General features: G+C 43.1%; 1 protein-coding gene across 1 annotated transcript; it reads left to right on the top strand.

Moving 5' to 3' along the window:
- Positions 1 to 5779: 5779 nt before the first annotated feature.
- ano10b (anoctamin 10b) lies at positions 5780 to 16604 on the top strand. Its single transcript, XM_026365590.2, has 16 exons — positions 5780 to 5897; positions 5980 to 6028; positions 6928 to 7202; positions 9075 to 9248; positions 10772 to 10909; positions 11507 to 11623; positions 11825 to 11941; positions 12416 to 12742; positions 12839 to 13021; positions 13153 to 13208; positions 13294 to 13368; positions 13766 to 13930; positions 14009 to 14200; positions 14309 to 14446; positions 14535 to 14651; positions 14743 to 16604. The coding sequence occupies exons 3-16, from the start codon at positions 6935 to 6937 to the stop codon at positions 14758 to 14760; spliced, it is 2085 nt and encodes a 694-aa protein (XP_026221375.1). The 5' UTR covers positions 5780 to 5897; positions 5980 to 6028; positions 6928 to 6934; the 3' UTR covers positions 14761 to 16604.
- The last annotated feature ends 954 nt before the right edge of the window (positions 16605 to 17558 follow it).

Genomic DNA, 17558 nt, shown 5'->3' with positions numbered 1-17558 from the left:
TAACTGTTTGACACTGTGGGAAATACAGGAAAAATGTTAGAAAATATAAAGAAGATCAAGTTGCACTGAGAGAACTGTACTGTGTTGTTTTGTTGAGTCTTGACCAACAATATTTTAATCTGTCCCGCAAGTCCGCAGGCTTTATGCAAATTCAACGTAGCACAGGGCAACATGGAGCTGATGTATGCTTCAGTTTCATTTTAATATAAGGCTATAAAATTTGAATGACCATTATACTGCAGCTATAAATGACACACAGACATGTATGATGTAACAGTGAACCAAAATAGACATTTGTTCATTTTTTTAATTATGGCATCTTCTTGTCCCAGATAACCAAAAGGTAAAACAAGACAGTGTTAGAAGGCTATTGAAATGACTTGTAACACCAGCGAATTTTAAGAACTAGATAAAAAGGGACCTCACATCCACATTAAGTCAACACAGAGCCACAGAGGTGTAGCCTGCACTCAGCCTGTAAGTAAACTGTGTTTGACTTTTTCACGATTTGCAAACACACATCAAATTGATGCTACTCCCCAAATTATAGGGTCAAATGACTTTATCCCAATACATTTCTGACAATGTTGAACAGTGCAGCCTAATGCAAATGTTAAATATGTTTCATGAGCAACTAGTGAGGACTTCAGTCTAAACAAGCAGCTGTGTTTGTGCCTGCTGATATGGCTGTAGCCTACAGAACGGCCAAAAAACAGACTAGACTGGAGGAGAAAGTGCAGGGAGAATGGAAAAACAGGGAGAAGCTCTAGGAGTGAAGAAGTACAACAACTGGGATGAAGACAGAATGAATTTAGTGAGTGAGAATTCACCTTTTCTGTGCCCTGACGTGGCCCGTGTTAGGTTAGGGTTAGGCTTCAAATAGTGTGCAACAGGTGTGGGTCACACCCATACACTGACAAACCTGCCATAGTGGAATTGCCCAATTCCTAATACCACAACTTTCCCTCCAGGCAGATTTGTATGGAATGTGATTGTTTTTTTATGCAGTGTGCTCTTCTCAGTCTGGTAATCTGATGACTTGAGTATTAGGGAAGACAAAAAACTCCCTAAAAAACAAAACAAAACATTATGGATTGTTAAATGGCTGCACAGTGTGAAAGAATGACTTTAGTTATGTGGATAAGTCACAACATAGGTTTACACCCATTCTGAAAATGTAATTTGGTCATAATGAGCTCGCTAGTTCGAAAACTATTAGTCATTTGTTATGTATTATAACAAAACATTAATGTACATGTGTGGCTCTAGGAGAAAACCTTTTAGTTAAGGGCCCCATATTTGCGTGCCCGAATGACCCTAGGAGCTATGTTGCCGGGGGCTTAAGCCCCTGGTAGGGTCTCCCAAGGCAAACAGGTCCTAGGCGACGGGCCAGACTAAGAGCAGTTCATAAACCCCTTATGACGAGTGAAAGATCAAGGTCGGATACGTCGCCCGGATTGGCGTCACTGGGGCCCCACCCTGGAGCCAGGCCTGGGGTTGGGGCACGTAGACGAGCGCCTGGTGGCTGGGATCTCTCCCACGGGACCCGGCCGGGCGCAGCCCGAAGGAGCGACGTGGGACCGCCTTCCCGTAGGCCCACCACCCGCAGGAAGGCGCATAAGGGGTCGGTGCAGTGTGGATTGGGTGGCAGCCGTGTGGAGGTGCCTCGACAACCCAATCCCTGGACAAAGAATCTGGCAATTGGGACATGGAATGTCACCTCACTGGGTGGAAAGGAGCCTGAACTTGTGCTGGAGGTTGAGCGGTACCGGCTAGAGATAGTCGGGCTCACTTCCACACACAGTCTGGGCTCTGGAACACAACTCCTTGAGAGAGGTTGGACTCTCTTCTACTCTGGAGTTGCCCATGGTGAGAGGCGGCGGGCAGGGGTGGGCTTGCTTATAGCCCCCCAGCTCAGCTGCCATGTGTTGGAGTTTTCCCCGGTGGACGAGAGAGTTGTTTCCCTGCGCCTTCGGGTAGGGGATAGGTCTCTCACCGTTGTTTGTGCCTACGGGCCAAATAGCGGTGTAGAGTACCCAGCTTTCATAGGGTCTCTGGAAGGGGTACTGGAAGGTGCTCCGACTGGGGACTCTGTCGTCCTACTGGGGGATTTCAACGCCCACGTGGGCAATGACAGTGATACCTGGAGGGGCGTGATTGGGAGGAACGGCCTCCCTGATCTGAACCCGAGTGGTGTTTTGTTATTGGACTTCTGTGCTAGTCACAGCTTGTCCATAACGAACACCATGTTCAAGCATAAGGGTGTCCATCAGTGCACGTGGCACCAGGACACCCTAGGTCGGAGGTCTATGATCGACTTTGTGGTTGTGTCATCTGACTTCCGACCATATGTCTTGGACACTCGGGTGAAGAGAGGGGCTGAGCTGTCAACTGATCACCACCTGGTGGTAAGTTGGATCCGATGGCGGAGGAGGGAGCGGGATAGACCTGGCAGACCCAAACGTATTGTGAGGGTCTGTTGGGAACGTCTCGTGGAACCCTCTGTCAGAGAGGTCTTCAACTCCCACCTCCGGGAGAGCTACAATCAGGTCCCGAGGGAGTCTGGAGACATTGAGTCCGAGTGGACCATGTTTTCCACCTCCATTGTCAATGCGGCTGTTCGGAGCTGTGGCCGTAGGGTCTCTGGTGCCTGTCGTGGCGGCAATCCCCGAACCCGGTGGTGGACACCGGAAGTAAGGGAAGCCGTCAAGCTGAAGAAGGAGTCTTATCAGGCCTGGTTGGCCTGTGGGACTCCTGATGCAGCTGATGGGTATCGGCAGGCCAAACGTGCCGCAGCCCGCGCGGTCGCAGAGGCAAAAACTCGGACCTGGGAAAAGTTCGGCGAGGCCATGGAGGAGGACTATCGGTCTGCCTCAAGGAAATTCTGGCAAACCGTCCGGCGCCTCAGAAGGGGAAAGCAGTTTCCCGCCAACACTGTTTACAGTGGAGGTGGGGAGTTGCTGACTTCGACTGGGGACATTGTAGGACGGTGGAAGGAATACTTTGAGGATCTCCTCAACCCCGTCGTCACGCCTTCTGTTGAGGAAGCAGAGGCTGGGGACTCGGAGGTTGATTCGTCCATTTCCCTGGTCGAAGTCACCGAGGTAGTCAGTAAGCTCCTCGGTGGCAAGGCACCAGGGGTGGATGAAATTCGCCCCGAGTACCTTAAGTCTCTGGATGTTGTAGGGCTGTCTTGGCTGACACGCCTTTGCAGCATCGCGTGGAGATCGGGGACAGTACCTCTGGACTGGCAGACCGGGGTGGTGGTTCCTCTTTTTAAAAAGGGGGACCGGAGGGTGTGTTCCAACTATAGGGGGATCACACTCCTCAGCCTCCCTGGGAAAGTCTATTCCAGAGTGCTGGAGAGGAGAGTTAGGCCGCTAGTCGAACCTCGGATCCAGGAGGAACAATGCGGTTTTCGTCCTGGCCGTGGAACACTGGACCAGCTCCATACTCTTGCTAGGGTGCTCGAGGGTTCATGGGAGTTCGCCCATCCAGTCTACATGTGTTTTGTGGACTTGGAGAAGGCGTTTGACCGTGTCCCTCGTGGCATCCTGTGGGGGGTACTCCGGGAATACGGGATTCGGGACCCTTTGTTAAGGGCCATTCGGTCCTTGTATGACCGGAGTAGGAGCTTGGTTCGCATTGCCGGTAGTAAGTCAGACTTGTTCCCGGTGCATGTTGGACTCCGACAGGGCTGCCCTTTGTCACCGATCCTGTTCATTATCTTTATGGACAGGATTTCTAGGCGCAGCCAGGGGTCGGAGGGAATCCGGTTTGGGAATCACAGGATTTCATCTCTGCTTTTTGCAGATGATGTTGTCCTGTTGGCTTCATCAGACCGGGACCTCCAGCAGGCACTGGGGCGGTTTGCAGCCGAGTGTGAAGGGGCTGGGATGAGAATCAGCACCTCCAAGTCCGAGGCCATGGTTCTCAACCGGAAAAAGGTGGCTTGCACCCTCCAGGTTGGGGGGGAGATCCTCCCTCAAGTGGAGGAGTTTAAGTATCTTGGGGTCTTGTTCACGAGTGAGGGAAATAGGGAGCGTGAGATTGACAGACGGATTGGTGCATCGGCAGCAGTAATGCGGTCGGTGTACCGGTCCGTCGTGGTGAAAAAGGAGCTGAGCCGAAAGGCAAAGCTCTCGATTTACCGGTCAGTCTACGTTCCTACCCTCACCTATGGTCATGAGCTTTGGGTCATGACCGAAAGGACAAGGTCGCGGATACAAGCGGCCGAAATGAGTTTCCTCCGCAGAGTGGCTGGGCGCACCCTTAGAGATAGGGTGAGGAGCTCAGTCAGCCTGTTTATAGCGCTATGCTACAGTAATCCAGTGGATACAAGTGTCTTTCCTTAATATGTAATTCATAAAATTAATTATTTAATACTTTGTAATTATATTTCATCTAAAAACAGTGTCCCTACTTGTACATTCAATAATGGATGTCATACAAGTTGGTCAAGCAAACTGCTAACATCTTCTCAATGCCAACGCTAATGCTGTTGAGTCTGATTTGAGTCTGAGGGCAATGTCGAATATTCTGCAGGTAAAGTGAGTTTAACTCAATTTTCATTTAAATAGGTTCATGACAGACACTATTATACAAAACAATAATGAAATTATAAAAAGCAAAACAACCCTTTTTGGCAGGATTTATGGTAACCTTTTATTCCTCTTTATTTTACATAGTTGTTCATGCTGTTATGTCTCCTCTGATAGACTTTATGCTTTTGGTTTAAATTACATTTTTTTTATTCACTAAACATTTTTATACTGTTCAGATTTATGAAAAGCAGTGATGTAAGTATATTTCCAACAAACATGAAAACCACTGTTTTTAAGTTCCTGTTGATGTAACATAACAGATAGGATTTCATCTAATCTGCCTACTGTTAAAGTTGGCAACAGAAAAGCTGATCACGGTAGGAATGTCTCAACAATTCTGCTCTTCTACAACAAAAATTAAAACATAAAGTAACATCTAGGACGTCTGACACCTGAACGTAATTGTTTTATTTTGCATGTCTCAGCATCAGCACCTCCCCTCAGCTTCACTGTCGCTCTCACTAGCATCTGCTTCAGCTGAATCCTTTCTTAACATCAGCTAAAACCTGTTAATATATAAAGTACACAAACACAACACTTAATAATAGTGCAAGAAATGTATTTCTCGCCCAGAAAAAAAACTCCAATACAACTAAAAGAACCATTTAATTTTTGTGCTTTAAGTTATTAAAGCTTTAAGGTATTTAAGTACAACCTCTAAATGTTACTTTAAGTACTCTACTAAGAAAACAGTGTATTTAAACTGTTTAGCATTTGATGTCCTTGGGAGATGTTTAGTCCGGGTTTGTTTGATAATTCTCAAAGATGTAAATTCTCACTAAAATGTGTTTTAGTGAGAAAACAGAGTGTGGAGCAACAGCAGATGGTAGACAGGAGGTTAATCCCTACATGATACATCAGCATTTTACTAATATATAATGATTTGAATGAAGAATATAATCCAAAAAAAGTAACTAGTAACTAATGAGGTTAAAATCAATGTAGGAAGAAACATTAAATGGAAATACTCCAATGAAGTACAAGTACCTCAAGATTGTACTTAAGTACAGTACTTAAGTAAATGTAGTTACTTACCTGTCTGTGTGTGTGCGTGTGTGTGTGTTTCACACTGAGATACAGTCAAGACGGGTAGTAGGTGGTGCAGTAGGTGGTGCAGTAGGACCCTGCGGTGCAGCAGAAACAGTAAAGCAGAGAACAAGCTGGAGGGAGGAGCCTCAATAAAAAGCAAACAGCCCTCCACACCCTGCAGTCTCTGGGAAGTTGCTCCGCATACCTACTAACAACATACATTCACACACACACACGCTTAAATACAGTACACACTGAAGCTGGGTAAGTGTGTGCAGACACAGCAGGCATGTTCTTACTGGTTGCTTTTGAGGGAAACTAAACAGATGTGTGTGTCTTCAAACAGGACTGCTGTAGGATTGGAGACCAGAACCTCATCATCAACGCCCTGCCAGGTTTTGTATTTCCTGACTCATCCTTACGTTCACTTTACATGTCTCTCTTAATGTCACTCCCTGTTTAAACATAAGTCTGTCATAGTAGGAAGTACTGAGCTGCTTTCAGTTTAGTCTCTCCCTGCAGCCTTATCCCATGACTGCGTCTATATGTTAGTTTATGTTTATTCCCAGTTGCAATGTAGTCAAAACAGTTTAAAGTGTGCCGACAGGACTAACCACTGTTTCCTCCTGAGAAACTGAAACATTTAGTGTAGGTTCATATGCGAAGGGTGCAGAAAGTGCAGAGTGAGAGTAAGTAGTGTAGTGCACAGCTCTCTGGTGGAATTGTGCCTGAAATGAATACATATTCAGCCTGACTTACAAACCTAAGAGCATCATTATTTGATGCTTGAATCATGGCAGTGAACCAAACTTATGTGCAGACTGACTGTCTCAAATCTTCTTATTACGTCAAATAGATAAGCATCAAAAGATATTGAAATTCATACCCAGGGAGGCATTGATGTGTGTATCAAATTACATGGCAGCCCATTCTATATTTGACAAAAACAAATGTGAACCTCCTGATGGCCTCTAGAAATATAATGTTCTCCTGTAGTGTCTTGTACAACACTAATTCATCTAATAGATATTTGGAATAATCACCACTTAAGTGAAAACTCTGAAGTTACAATAAGGGGATCATCAATGAAATGGTCAAAACCTGGAAACACAACTGGAAAAAAAAAAAAGACAAGTGCATCCTATTACATCAGTTTCTCCAACTGCTCTATAGAGGTTTTGATTATGTACCTGCCTGCATAAAGCTCTTGTTGGGTGGTGGGATGACACAAGGGTTGAGGATAAAAGCTCCAGGATAGTAAACTAAACCTGTTTTTGTGGACATGTCTGTCCAGTCTCACCATGAGTAAGGCAGGTCTTGATGGAGGTGAAGGTGCAGCTGGTGGCAGTGGCAGCAGCGACAAGGCGCACGAGGATAAGACCACAGGAGGAAAGGTCCCAGGCAAACCCAGTGCCACCCCCATTGGACCAGGCTGGACTAAGGTCACGTGTCCTTGCTGTGTGTCAGAGCGGGTCGAGCCTTTGGTTCTGGTGAAGCTTGGGCCAAAGGTTCGTCCTGAGACGAAGAGGTGGCTCATCAGACTGATAGGAGCTCCTCAGAATGATGGAGGTAAGGGCTGGAATAACAGTGATGAGCTGCAGGAGGACATGTAGAGATCAACTTTCTATTGATTGTACTCTTGCAAAGAGACATGCAGATCAAACATTAATGAACATTTCTCTCACTGTGTCACTGTTGAAATCTGTTGAACATCAGAGTCATTGCCGGGAAGGACTTTAGCATTTAAACATTTGATTGTGTTTGCATTTACAAGTTGGCACAGTAGATAAACTTAGTTAAATTCCTCCTATTTAAATGAACTGTAAGCTACGACTAGAACTGTCACAATTCTAGTCTTTGAGGAGCCAATTATATTGCCAGACACTGTGACGATGAGGTTAAATGAAAATGTTTAGTTGTAACATTAAGGTATGTTACGATGGAGGTAAACATAGGAAATACACAGGGGAAGCAGAAAAAAAAAAGTAGCAGGTGCCAAGTTGGCGTTCACTGTGCAGCAGGATGCTTGGTAAAAAGACACGTGGCAAAGCACAAAAATACAAAGTAACAACAAAACATGGCAATAGCTCAGTCAAAAGGGAGAAACGAGAATGATGACACAAAGTTATGTCAGCGAAGATTCTCAGTCGTCCAGCTGAAGTTATCTGGAAGTTCAGTCATGGCAACTGGACTTCCTTCTTGTTAGATCGTTTTACTACTCATCCAAGTAGCTTCTTCAGTCTGAAGATAGTTAGTTAGTCCACAAATTTGTGCTCCAGGTTTGGTTTCACTCCACCTCTGGCCTAAATAGGCTCATTAGGTTTAACAATGGAAGGGGAGGAGGTGAAGGAACAAGAAGCGCAGCGCAGAACGGAAAGGAACAATAACAAAAAAAAAACCATGACTGCTAAACAGGCAGAAACAAGCAAAAACTCAAACCGGCAGAGGTACCGAGGTCCATAGTCCTGGGGCTGATCCAAGAGCCCAAACCGTTTGTCCGAGTAAGAGCAGGGACCCAAGAACACAAGGCAAGACAAGGGCCAGGCTGAAGTGAGGCCAGGGTAAAAAAAAACATACAGGTTAAGAAACAAGGCATGGTATGTAGGAAAGGTGGCTGGGTGAACAGGGTGGTGCTTTTAAAGAGGAGAGCAGGGCCCAGGGGAAAACAATCCAGAAGATTAGTGAAGCTGGAAGGGTGAAGCAGTGGGGAACAGGAAGGTTAAAAATAAAATAAAAACCAAAGCATAGGATCATGACAAGACATGACAGAAAACACAAGATGAAATATTTTCTTTAAGTATTTATGAGATAAACATCTCGTCAGTATTCAAACTACACTATTTGTGAGTAAATGGTTCATTAATGTTGAGCCTAATAACCTTTAGCCTACACGTAGCTAACCAACCAGCAAAAAAGTTACTGTACACAAACAAAGACACATCAACTAAATATGCCAATTTAGCTGAATTTACTTTTCAGGAGACACTGAAACACCCCTGATGCAACTGCCCGGCCATCAGACATTCATTAGTCTCTTTTCATAATGTTTGCTCTCTGACACCAGTCCTTGCATTTATTGACCACATGAAAGTAACTATCTGCAATTCCTTTTTTAATCTAATCTTTTAGATTTGTTTTGTCTCTTTATCTCTATTGATCTGTCACCTTTTCAGCTTTTGCTTTAGTTTTTAGCTCCACATTTGCGCTCCTACATTTAGTGATGCGTTTGTTTTCTTTTTGCTTTGTTTCATTGACACAGTAAATCACACCTGAATCGTGCCACTCTGTCAGCCTCCTTTATCAGCTGTCCTCTATGTATAAAATCTATGTTTTCCATCTGAGCAACTGAACCTTTATAAGAGTACATTCACATTGTTCATATCAGTCTTAAAACTGTCCTCCCCTCTAAACTAGCCTCTTTGCTCCTATCTCCCACACCAGGTGCTGCACTACTGGCCCACCCAGGCGAGGACGCCAGCGGTGACATCATCGTGGTCTCTGCACCGCGTTGTTCGTTACTTCGAGCCACTGAGGAGTTAGGTCTATGTAAACCTTACCGCAACGGGGACATGGCAGCTTTCTCCTACAACGACAGAGACAACTTTAAAGATTCAGGTACACAGTTGAGCTTGTGTATTCAAGTGTATTCATGATTTGACTTGTACACTTAACTTAGATTAAATTTTTCACGTATATCGCATCAAAGCTTGGTGTGGTTGTTGATTATGCGAATGAGCCATTCCAACTCTATAAGGTTTTTTTTGCACTAGGAAGATGATAGTAAAGTATTGTTATCAGTTTTACAAACTTTATGTTTTTTTTTCTATATTTACAAATATAAAATCTCACAGATAGAAACTTTATAATAGAAAAAGAAAACCAAACTTTCTTTGTAGTTTTCAGATCAGGTCTTTTTTATCATTACAGTCAATGGTGAAAATTGACTTTTTTGACACAGGGAGACTTTTTGTTGCATGTGGTCACATCCAGACACCCTGGTCATGGCCTTTGACCCCTTCCCAGTTGATTTGAAAGATGATGCAGGTGTTCATTGAGTCTTATATTCCTTGCTTTTTCACAGATGATGCAGGGGTCCTCTCTTTAGGATGTACCAGCAGAGTATTAGGATATTGAATGGTTCAGCCCCGATACTGACGCCCTGTGGCTGCAGACTGTGACTAGATTTTCGGATGAATTGTACTTGTACCCGTGAAGTAACCCTCCATCATACTGTTATGCCCTTTTTCTCTACTTAGGACAGGAGTTTATGTTTCAGGTATTATTTAGCGTTAAAATTAGGATGTTGATCTGTGTATGTGGAATTGAAATAAGTTCTCTAATGTAAAAAAATATTTTTTGGAGCTACATGTGCATTGTTTGAAAATTGTTTTTTCCTGACAGCCAAAGGAAGTCAGTTGGTGCCAAGTTTGGTGTCAATTTTTTGGGCATGTCTGATTTGTCCTCCAGGATACCTCCTGGATTTGGCCAAAGATTTTTTTGTAAAACACCGGACACAGGTGGAGCAGGCCTCCTTACTCTTTTACATATAGCTCAGACTCTCCTGCTGCCCCACCCAGTGTTTGCAAAGACTCCTGTTAAAGCTGTGCCATCACTGTCCAACCTGTAGTAAGACTTTACACTGTAAAGGCTTACTACAGCTTACCCTTACCCTAAACTACCAACACAGTATCAGTATCACTGTATCTGAAATCACAGTCAGATCCAGAAGTATTTGAACAGGACAGAGTTTTTTTTAACTTTTCATCTGAACAGTACAGCAGTGGATTTAAAATGATGCAATCAAAATATAATTATATTAATTATTAATATTATTAATTAATAAAGTGTAGACTTTCTGTCTATAGAAACAGATTAAGTAAATGCATCAGAAGTTCATTAAGTGAGTCACGGTACAGCATAGAAATGGGTGACCATATGAATTTTACTTTGTTAGTAAAAAGCTGGTGTCTAATCTATTCAAGTGTGAGCTTGAACTTCTGTAGAAGCTATACTACATGGAAGACTGATATCAAGGGTTTTGGATCTTTTCCTTTTCAAATAGTGTACTTTTTTGTCTGTGTGTTTGTATTGATGCATCACTGGCTATTCTCATGTATCTGTGTTTCTTCATGTGACAGACAACATGGAGGAGTTCCTCACGCTAGCGGAGCGCCACTACATAGTGAAGTATGAGCTGGACGGTTTGCGGGCACAGAGGGACCTGAAAATACCCGGCCTGCCTGACAGCTTCATACTGAAGAGCAGAGCGAACATCTGTGGGTATTTTCACTGTGTTTTCAGATTTCAGGTCTGGAATGAGAAGAATGATGTACATGCTGGAAAAATACCCACTCAGACAAATAATTGAAGCATTCATTACTGGAGTAATATGGAGAAAGTCTACCAGTCAGGAGGAATTGTGCTTTTTTAAAATTTGTTTCTAAATTGAATATTTATTTTGAATGCCTTCTGACAACAATGGGCACACACACATACACGCACATACCCAAACAACATCCTCGGCAGCTGAAGATCACCACTTTAGAGGATAAGGCTGGTATTATTCTTCTGACCATACTTTGCTTGTGGCATTCATAACCCATAACACATAAATAGAAAAACAGGTCAATGAGTAGCCACTTAAAAAAACTCAGTAATTGCTAAAACAGTTGCAAGCATTAAACAAATGTAAGTAAATAGACTTGAACTACTTTCAGCTGCAGATTAACATACATTTGATTCTCTAAATTAGTGTTATCCTCAACATCAGGCTCAGTGCGTCGTATATCCTGTATGTGCCCATGTAACTGTGAATATTCTCAAGCCTCTCTGCTGTTTCAGTTCCATGTGTGTAACACTAAGTGTTGCTGCAGGGCAGAAACTCGGGTCAGCTGGCGTGATTGTTGACACGGTTCCCCTCCAAAACTCTGCCAAACTGAAGGCCCTCGGTAAAGCCTGGTACTCCGGGAATCAGCTGAGTCAGCCACTGGGTGGGTGGAAACACACATCTCACACACACACAACCACTTTACTGAATGTTTGCAAGATGGTTTCATTTCTCCTTCTTGTGTCAACCCCAAATTGAGTTGGTATTCACAATGACTAAATGCGTGGTTCTATTTTCTGCCTGTCTACTATAAGACACCCATGCATGCACTTACACTGACACCTCTGTCTGCTGATTTATCCAGATTCAGTCAACGAATATTTTGGAAGCTCTGTCGGTTTCTACTTCAGCTTTCTTGATTTCTACACCTGGTCTCTGCTCCCACCAGCAATATTAGGCCTGTCCCTCACATTCTACTCAGGTAGGTGTGGAGATGTATAGTTTATTTTCATTATTCATTAAATGTGTGTACAGTTAATGTATGACTTTTATGACATACAGTACCAATAAAAAGTATTCACCCCTTTGGAAGTATTGTGTGTTAACTGCACATGCTACAGACACTGTGATGCTGCTTCATTCACAGTTAGATTGGCATTATTGTAGGATTATAGATGTTTTCTTTTACAACATCTGTGTGGTGTCATTAGGACAATCATAGCCCAACATGCTAACACAGTAAACGTGCTAGATGTTCTCTGTGTTGCAAGCTCACGAGGAGACCTTCTAAATGTTTGCACACCACTTTGTCTTTGAGCTAGCTAATGCTAATGCTATCATTTATGATAATAATGTATTTTATGATGGACGGTGTATTTTAACACAGTACACTGCATCTCCGGTGCCGTGAGCTGAAAAACAAGCTAAATACATTTTCCTTTCTTACTTATCACAGGTGAGGCCCAGAAAGAGATGGAGTCAGTCTCCGGCTCACGCGCCACAAGTATCGATGATGAGACGTTCAGTGGTCACATGATTCAGGCTGTTTTCAGCATGATCTGGTCCACGGTGGTCATGGAGCTGTGGAAACGTCGGAGTGCCACTCTCTCGTACCGCTGGGGGACCCTGAACCTCGCTGAGCGCTTCGCAGAGCCCCGGCCCGGATTCCAAGGTGAACTCGGGGTCAATCCAGTGACAGGGCGCTTGGAGCCACTCTTTCCTGGTTGGCGGAGGGACCTACGTATAGCACTGGTGTCTGTCCCAGTAGTGGGACTGTTTCTAGGTAGGACCTGGTTGATTAAAGTAGATATCTTTCTGCTGGACAGTAAAACAACAGATCTGTCTCCTCACCTCCTGCCCTGTCCCATCTTCTCTCCAGGACTGGTGGTACTGGGTATGACTTGTTTCTACTGGGGGGAAGCCCGCATCCAACAGCTACACAAAGACTGGAACTCCCTGCTGTCTCAGACTTTGCTCTACATGCCCTCGGTGATGCACATTGTCTACACAAACATGCTGGCGACTCTTTACAGGACAGTGGCACAGTCTCTGACTGAATATGGTGAGTGAGGAAGACTGTAGGGAGCTGTGGCAAAGATGCAGAGAGAAAAGAGAAGAGAAACAAGTTAGAAGACTCATCAGATTAATAAATGAACTGACCAACATCAACAACCTCTTATTGTGTACCTTTAGAGAACCACAGAGAAGAGTCGGCCTTCGAAAACCATCTGACAGCTAAAGTGTTGGTGGTTAGTTTCTCTCTCCTCTTTTCTTAAAACATTATCTCACAGCTTCTATAGCTCTTTAACCAGGCTCTTTTCTCTCTCCCCCCAGTTCACCTTCTTTAACAACTTTGCCGTGCTCTTCCACATTGCCTTCTTCAAGCAGGATGTGCCTTTACTTCGTAAGGTAACAGCTCTGGTGGTGTGTCTTTAAGGCAGTACTGTATTGATCCAATATAACTCGAAGTATAACTGTTTATATATACATATTTTTACATATATTTGTGTCTGTATGTGTAAAAGAAATAATCAGGGTTATTTTCTCAGACTGGGCTCACTGTGTCAGTACAGCTGTCAGTAAACACAAAACCAGGCATGTTTAGATCACTTAACTGATCTGAGATGTGGGCAGCAATTCCAAAATCTGGAGCCAGAATAGAAGACTACTGTTTGTATTAAGTAAACTGGTCTTCAGGTTTTGGTAGACCTTTCAGAATGAATGCAACATGTGACTAAATAAAGTAACTAGAAGAAATAAAATACCCACAAAATCACACATTCTCTCTCTCTCTGTCTACCTGAAGCGTCTGGCCTCTTTGCTCATAGTGACCCAGCTGGTGAACCAGGTGACAGAGGTGGTCATACCCTTCCTGGTAGACCGGTTCATCAGCGCCCCAATTAGGGCAGAGACTGAAGATGACCCACAGGAGGACAAATATAGGAACCAAAGCAGCCTACCTGCTTTCCCCGTCTGTATACAGTATTAAGAATTTCTTTCAACAAATACATCTGAGCAGTGTATGACAGCAGTGTTCTTGTTTTTCAAGGGCCTGTTTGCAGAGTATATCGAACTCCTGGTGCAGTTTGGGTATTTGAGTCTTTTCTCCTGTGTGTACCCTCTGACCGCCGTGCTGCTGCTCATCAACAACATAACCGAGATCCGAACGGACGCCTATAAGATCTGCAAGCTTTTCCGCAAACCCTTCACCCCCCCTGTGGCTGACATGGGCGTGTGGCAGGTCGGCATAGAGCACAGCACGCAATAGAAATGAGACGCACCGGGTATGTCACACTTAACCAGTTAGGAGTAACAGCTCATGCCATTGTCTTGTTGAATGTGTGTTCAGACATCTTTTGAGATCCTGAGTTTCGTCTCTGTCGTGTCCAACTGCTGGCTGCTGCTGCTGTCACCACGGTTACAAGAGTTGTATCAGGAGAGCAAGATGAGCGGTACAAACATTTTGCTGTTGGCAGTTATGGTGGAGGTAAGAAGCACGGAGAGACTGTCAATAAGTGCAAAATAATTACATCTGTGCATTTTCCCAACATTTTTACTTCTTTGTGTTTTTGCAGCATGTGCTCATCATAGTTAAGGTCATTTTAGTATTCCTGATCCCTGATGAACCCGAGTGGGTCCGGCAAAAGAGAGAGCGCATCGAGTACATATCCATGCAGGCCCTGAAACAGCAGGTTTGCCCCATACAGTACAGATGCATTTTATCATTTAGCCTTTTGGGGTTTTCCTTCATCTATGTGACAATTTGTCTTTCTCCTCCTCCAGAAGCTTCAAGAGTCCTGAATGTGTTTCAAAGAGTTGAGGTGGTGCTTTATTTCATCCAGTGCTGAGCTGCTACAAGCAGGAGATACGGTACCATCTTCAGTGTTGTGTGGACCTCTGAAGGAGAAAGGCTCTTCAGTCGGCCCACAGTACATGCCTCTGTCTAACTAATATTTCCCCCACTTGTTACCATTAATGTACATATATACACTGTAAGTGCAGTTAAAACAACAGCTAGAAGTGTTTCCCCCCAGATTAGACAGCAAATGGAATGTACTAGCTTCATCTACAGATTGTGTTAGAATAAAGTTTTTCACCAGGTTTGTTCAAATGTAATGAGGGTGAGGAGCTCCTGGGAAATCAGAAGGGTTACAGCATGTACAGTCAAGTGTTTAATATTACTGGAAGGGTCAAAACAGACTTTTCCCTGAAGCAGGACACTTTCAGGAAGGTTTTTGCTCAGTGCTACCACCTAGTGATACAAAAACTATAGTTCAGGATTCATAATCAGAGGACAGTATCAAACATGGAGCCTATTAAAACACAAGCAAATCAATGAAAGTCAACCTTTAAAGCTGCTCTAATGATTTTTTTATATAACCTAACATAACTAATAATTATGTGTAATATAAAAGCTCCCACCTCTAGTGTTTAACTCACAGACAATATTTGCTTGACTTCGTTGTGCACTTCAGCTCAGATGGGAGCATTTTAGGGTCTTTTAGCCCAGTTGTTTTGATTTTATGGCCCACAGCTTTACCCATTTTAATTAATCCTCACTGCTCTCACCAGCAATGGCCACTACGCACCTGATAAAGTTAGCAGCTAGTTACTGATCACAGCACAGCAATTAGCAGCTAGAGACAGATGTTCAGCAATACAGAATTCGGGTTTACATTCACAGGGTGGACTGAATCAGCAACTGTACATGAATGCTAATGTTGCTCCATATCTGCTATAGGCAACAGTTTGCCTATACATATAGACCCTATGTCAGTGTTGGGTTAGCAGTTTATTGCTACTATTTTATTCCAGGTTTCACTTAATAACAATATTAAAACTTGTATATGTGTCTGTAGGTATTTATTTTCTCTGGTTGAGCAGAACTCATATCTGGATTTGTTCTAGCTCCATCAAGAGTTGATTCTTCCTGAAATATTCACACTGTGGCTTTGTTTGGAAACATGCTTAACACCAAATTTGATCTTTAATATAAGTCATTTATGTGCCAAGATCTAACCAACCAAAGAATCATTATGTCTTTTGCAAAAGAAATATTTAATTTTATACCTGTGTGAGTTTTAGCTCTTCCTCACTTGTCACGTTGTCGTTGTTGTGACAGCTTGAGTTCACTGTGCTGCAGTAACCAATGCACTAGTCTAATATAGTCTAATACGTACAGTCACACAGTGTTATTGCACTGATATAATGAAATAAATGTGCACATGAAGTCATTAAGGAAGTCCTCCCTTTATCCATGCTGATGAACAGTTCATTACATAAGTTATTGTTTTATGAGTTAGTAATATTATTTCCAGCCACCAGGAGGCACTCTCTGTGTTTTAGTTCATTCAACCTGCATCTTTTCAGCAGCTCTGCTGCCTGCAAGACACCACAAAGATGCAGATAGATAGTGAGACTTCCTCAGTCGGCTGCAAATGCACATCTTCACTTCCGACACTATCACAAACCTGTGTGTGAGTATGCGTGTGCGTGTGAGTGTGTGTGTGTGTGCGCGTGCAGTGCTCTGGGTTGTGATGAGATAAACCTATAGACAATCTGGAGGATCAGAATTTCAGCTCAGAAACAGAACTGACAGTGGTTGCTGGTTGTCTTAAAAATAAATCTACACATTGTGTACTGGTTGTTTTGTGTTTTCTTATAGTTTGTGTCTATAATTATTATGGTGGATAGTTTACACAGTTTTCCAACACTTACAGAAAACTTATAGATCAATTACAATTTTTATGTACAAAAAGGAAAAGTTATATGAATTGTGATAGATAAAACCCATATACATATGCACCTTCTCATGAAGACGCACCCTTCATGCAACATGTTTGCAATAGTCACACAGTATATACTGACAGAAACCAAATATACTAATAGGCATTGGTGAGTTACTTTTGTTGTTTTTGTTGTTCAGAAAGGAAACAACCAGAAAGGAACCACAGCACAAATACAAAATAAAACTCAGTAAGAACAAAGACAATGGAGAAACGGATGAAAGGAGGTTTGCAATAGTCAGGGGTGAAATGCAGTGCAATAAACAGTGATGACAGAGTGGCATAAGTAATGACGTAAATGATTTCTGCAGTTTTACGCAAGTTAAAGACTTGCAATGGAGTATTTAACATCTTACATTCCTATGCTTCCAGGTATTTGCTCAATGAATGTTTCCCATCCTTCATCCTAACAGGAACATCCTGCATTACAGCGTTATCAGAATAGCAGCACCGGAGGTCTTGAAGGCCGACGAGGCTGGATGTGTTAACCCACAGTGGGCAGAGGTGGAAAATATTTTCAGAAGTAGCAATGTAACTATAACTAGAGCAGATTACAAGTTCTAGTACAAGTCAGTGGATTTAACTAGCTTAGGTAATAGTACAGTGGTGTTCTCAGCAACATATACTGTACAGAGGGATGGCCCCTAATAATTATTAAATTATACTACATTAAATTTACATTTAGTCATTTGTCAGATGCTTCTATCCAAAGCGAAAAGTGAGATACAGGGAGAAAAACATTAAGATAGAGATTTTTTTTTTCAAAGATGTAAGTGCAGAGAAGGTTGTGGAAGAGTTCTGTTTTCAGCAAGT

This window comes from Anabas testudineus, chromosome 6 (genome assembly GCF_900324465.2).
Source record: "Anabas testudineus chromosome 6, fAnaTes1.2, whole genome shotgun sequence".
Lineage (NCBI taxonomy): Eukaryota > Metazoa > Chordata > Actinopteri > Anabantiformes > Anabantidae > Anabas > Anabas testudineus.
The sequence above is the reverse complement of the archived record's forward strand: the minus strand, read 5'-3'. Positions and strand labels throughout refer to the sequence as shown.

Excerpts from the sequence above, each read along its gene's own strand:
- ano10b (XM_026365590.2), top strand. The coding sequence starts at position 6,935 with ATGAGTAAGGCAGGTCTTGATGGAGGTGAAGGTGCAGCTGGTGGCAGT. Across the intron at positions 7,203-9,074 it reads AGCTCCTCAGAATGATGGAG|GTGCTGCACTACTGGCCCAC; the intron begins GTAAGGGCTGGA and ends CTCCCACACCAG. Across the intron at positions 14,201-14,308 it reads CTGACATGGGCGTGTGGCAG|ACATCTTTTGAGATCCTGAG; the intron begins GTCGGCATAGAG and ends ATGTGTGTTCAG.